Source organism: Garra rufa, chromosome 23 (genome assembly GCF_049309525.1).
Source record: "Garra rufa chromosome 23, GarRuf1.0, whole genome shotgun sequence".
NCBI lineage: Eukaryota > Metazoa > Chordata > Actinopteri > Cypriniformes > Cyprinidae > Garra > Garra rufa.
In genome coordinates, this window is record NC_133383.1 from 4,862,286 (window position 1) to 4,865,281 (window position 2,996).

At 39.1% G+C, this 2,996-nt stretch overlaps 1 protein-coding gene across 1 annotated transcript in view; it reads right to left on the bottom strand.

The window, feature by feature from the left end:
• Positions 1-876: 876 nt before the first annotated feature.
• Positions 877-2,996, bottom strand: part of naa25 (N-alpha-acetyltransferase 25, NatB auxiliary subunit) — a 29,697-nt gene continuing 27,577 nt past the window's right edge. Inside the window, exon 24 of the mRNA XM_073829376.1 lies at positions 877-2,571. Within this exon, the coding sequence (XP_073685477.1) occupies positions 2,449-2,571 (123 nt within the window). The 3' untranslated portion in view covers positions 877-2,448. The remainder of the gene's footprint in view (positions 2,572-2,996) is intronic.

Below are 2,996 nucleotides of genomic sequence, written 5' to 3' on the forward strand. Positions count from 1 at the left end.
TAGTGATAGTTGTTCACGAGTCCCTTATTTGTCCTGAACAATTAAACTGCTTGCTGTTCTTCAGAAAAATCCTTCAGGTCCCACAAACTCTTTGGTTTTCCAGCATTTTTGTGTTGTTTGAACCCTTTCCAACAATGACTGTATGATTTTGAGACTCATATGCAACTATTACAGAAGGTTCAATAGCTTACTGATCCTCCATAAAGAAAAATAATAGTTTAAGAGCTGGTAGTGGGGTGTGAAGAGTGAAAATATATTTGTTTCATTTAATACCACCCTTCAGAAGCTAGTTTACCGCGATCTTCAAATTAAGAAACTTTTCACCGCCACCTTTTAATACGTGGTTTTTCCTTCTGAAGCATCAGTGAGCGTTTGAACCTTCTGTAATAGTTGCATATGAGTCCCTCAGTTGTCCTCAGTGTGAAAAGATGCATCTCAAAATCATACAGTCATTGAGTTCATATTCAGAAAAATGCTGAAAAGCCAAAGAATTTGTGGGACCTGAAGAACAGTTGGCAGCTTAACTGTTCAGGACAAACAAGGGACTCATGAACAAAAAAAAAAAAAAAAAACCCAGCTGTGGATCATTCAGGTAACAATACAGTTTTAAGACTCGAATGTAAACGGGGTGATTTTTATAAATTGTATTAATAAACTATTATTTTCTCTTGTGGACTATATGTAAATATCTTTAATGTGAAATATCTTATTCAGGTCAGTACTAAATAAACATTAACATGCATTTTGTATGATTCCTCTTATTTTAGTAAAATAATTAACATTTTGCAGATTCTGAAAAGGGGATGTAAACTTTTTACCTCAACTGTAAGTTTGTTGGATTAAACACGCCATATTGCAAAAAATCCAAAGCAGACGCAACATGTGGAACATTTTATTTAAAAAAACTCCTTTTCACATTCCAGTGTTTTTGTTTGTATTTTCTCAATTTCCCTAACAAAAGAATTCGTCAGCCGACACACTACCAACCACCTCCAAACGACCTCCTCAGTCCAGAAGCGTCTGTCGTCCTCGTGCTTTGTGACGGCGAGGACACAGAATGAGCCCTTCAGTCCCGGAGCGACGCGAAAAGGAGGAGCCGCTCGTTGCACAACCTGTCCTGCATCCCGTCATGTTGGATCAAAGTAAAAATAAAAAAAGAGAAAAGCATCCTTCCACCCTCCCCGAGCAAGTATAAAGCAGTGAAAGCCCGTAGATTGCAGCACACCGTATAACACACGCTATAAACATGATTCATAATAGCGCTCGGAAACATTGTAAACAAGTTGCACTTCCCGGTAGACATCAACAAATCAGTCGTATAAAAACCTAGCTTCGAGTCTACTGCGACGTTGAAGAGTTAGTTCACCCCCGCCTTTACTCACCTCATGTCCCTCCAAAGCCATGAGAAATTGCTTTACTGAGTTTGATCCAAGTTAGATTTGGAATGACATGAGTGTGAGAAAATGGGGTGAACTAACCCTTTAACGCAAGCCTAATTTAGACAATTTTTGGTATGCAACAATAATAAAACCTCATTTAAGGGACATCATCAGTGCAATCAATTTTTCAGAGTTCAAAGTAAACAACGCGCCCCAACCAATCGATTCATTCATCACTTTACGGATAAAACTAATTCCAAACATGATTGAATAAACGTCTTTGACCATCAATCAAATGTCAACAAACTTTCCCAACCTCAAGTAGCTCTCAAAGCTATGGTGGCAAATCCAAACAAACAGTCGGGAAAGCTACATTTCGTACGCTTGTGGCTCAAGTAAAGTCATTTGTAATATACAAACCAATATCGCAATAGAAGCACCCAAAGCATTTGGATACTCGCGCCACCCCGCCGAAAGTTTGCGCAAAATCTCCTCGGGACGAAGCGTAGCTCATGGCTGGTTGTGCATCGCAAGACGGCTACGTGAACGCGTCGCAGAGCGTGTCAGTCTGGAAGTTGGCTGCTAGCGATATGGACCGTGTAGCTTTGGAGCGTCGTCTGAAAACGAACCGTCGATCGCGAGGTTTTACGGCTGGGAAGTGGGAGAAACGAGAAACGCAAGACGTGGACAAAAGGACAAAGCAGTTCATTTTAAGTTCGCCAAGGAGTCGTCGTTGATATTCATTTCATCTTCACACTATGTACAATAATTTATAGCAGTACTTCTAAAATTGCTTATTTTCATTTGCCTATGTAGTTTCGCTAGGGATATGAAGTTTACGTTGCCACTTAAAAGTGCCGCGCATAGCACCGTAGACGTTTGTGCTGAAGCCGTTGTTGTTGTTGGAGTTTACAGTGTGCCTGTGTCTGTACGTGAGTAATGAGACGGATAAATAGGAAGAGGAGACGAGACCAGCTGAGTTCACAGACTGAGACGGGAGGATGCGTTAGGGACCGAGGGACGCCGTCGCATGGAGCCGTGCGGGTCGGGGACCGGATCGACGGAGCGCTCAGATTTTGAGGGATTTTATCGTGTCCGCTCTCTTTTTCAACAGTTCCCCGATCTCCTGCAGAGAACGCAGGTAGCTGCTCTGCACCTTGTCCATCGCCGTCTTCGTGAAGGTCCCTTCCGCCTGAATGAAGTCAGAAAACAGAGGTCAAAAACATGCTAAAATCTTTGACTTCGCAAGCTTTGTGCAATTTATAGGACCACGAGCCAGATTAACAGAATTAAGACATTTTATAAACTTTGAAAAATTCAAAAGTAAATTCTCAAGTACTTAAACGTCTTTTTTTTTTCTTAATTACAACAATTAATTTAAAACAACACAATAAATTCATTAAATGTTAAAAAGATTAAATAAAACATAACATACAAAATATTCCTAACCTTTTTCTTTTAATGAAACGTTTTAAATTAAATTAATAAAAAGAAACAAAAAAGTTCTATAACTTAACTTGAATCATTGTAAATGATTCATTGAATCATTTCTTTTTTACAAAAATCACTGTAAAAAAAAAAATTAATAATAAAAAAGACAACTTAAAAAAACAAAAC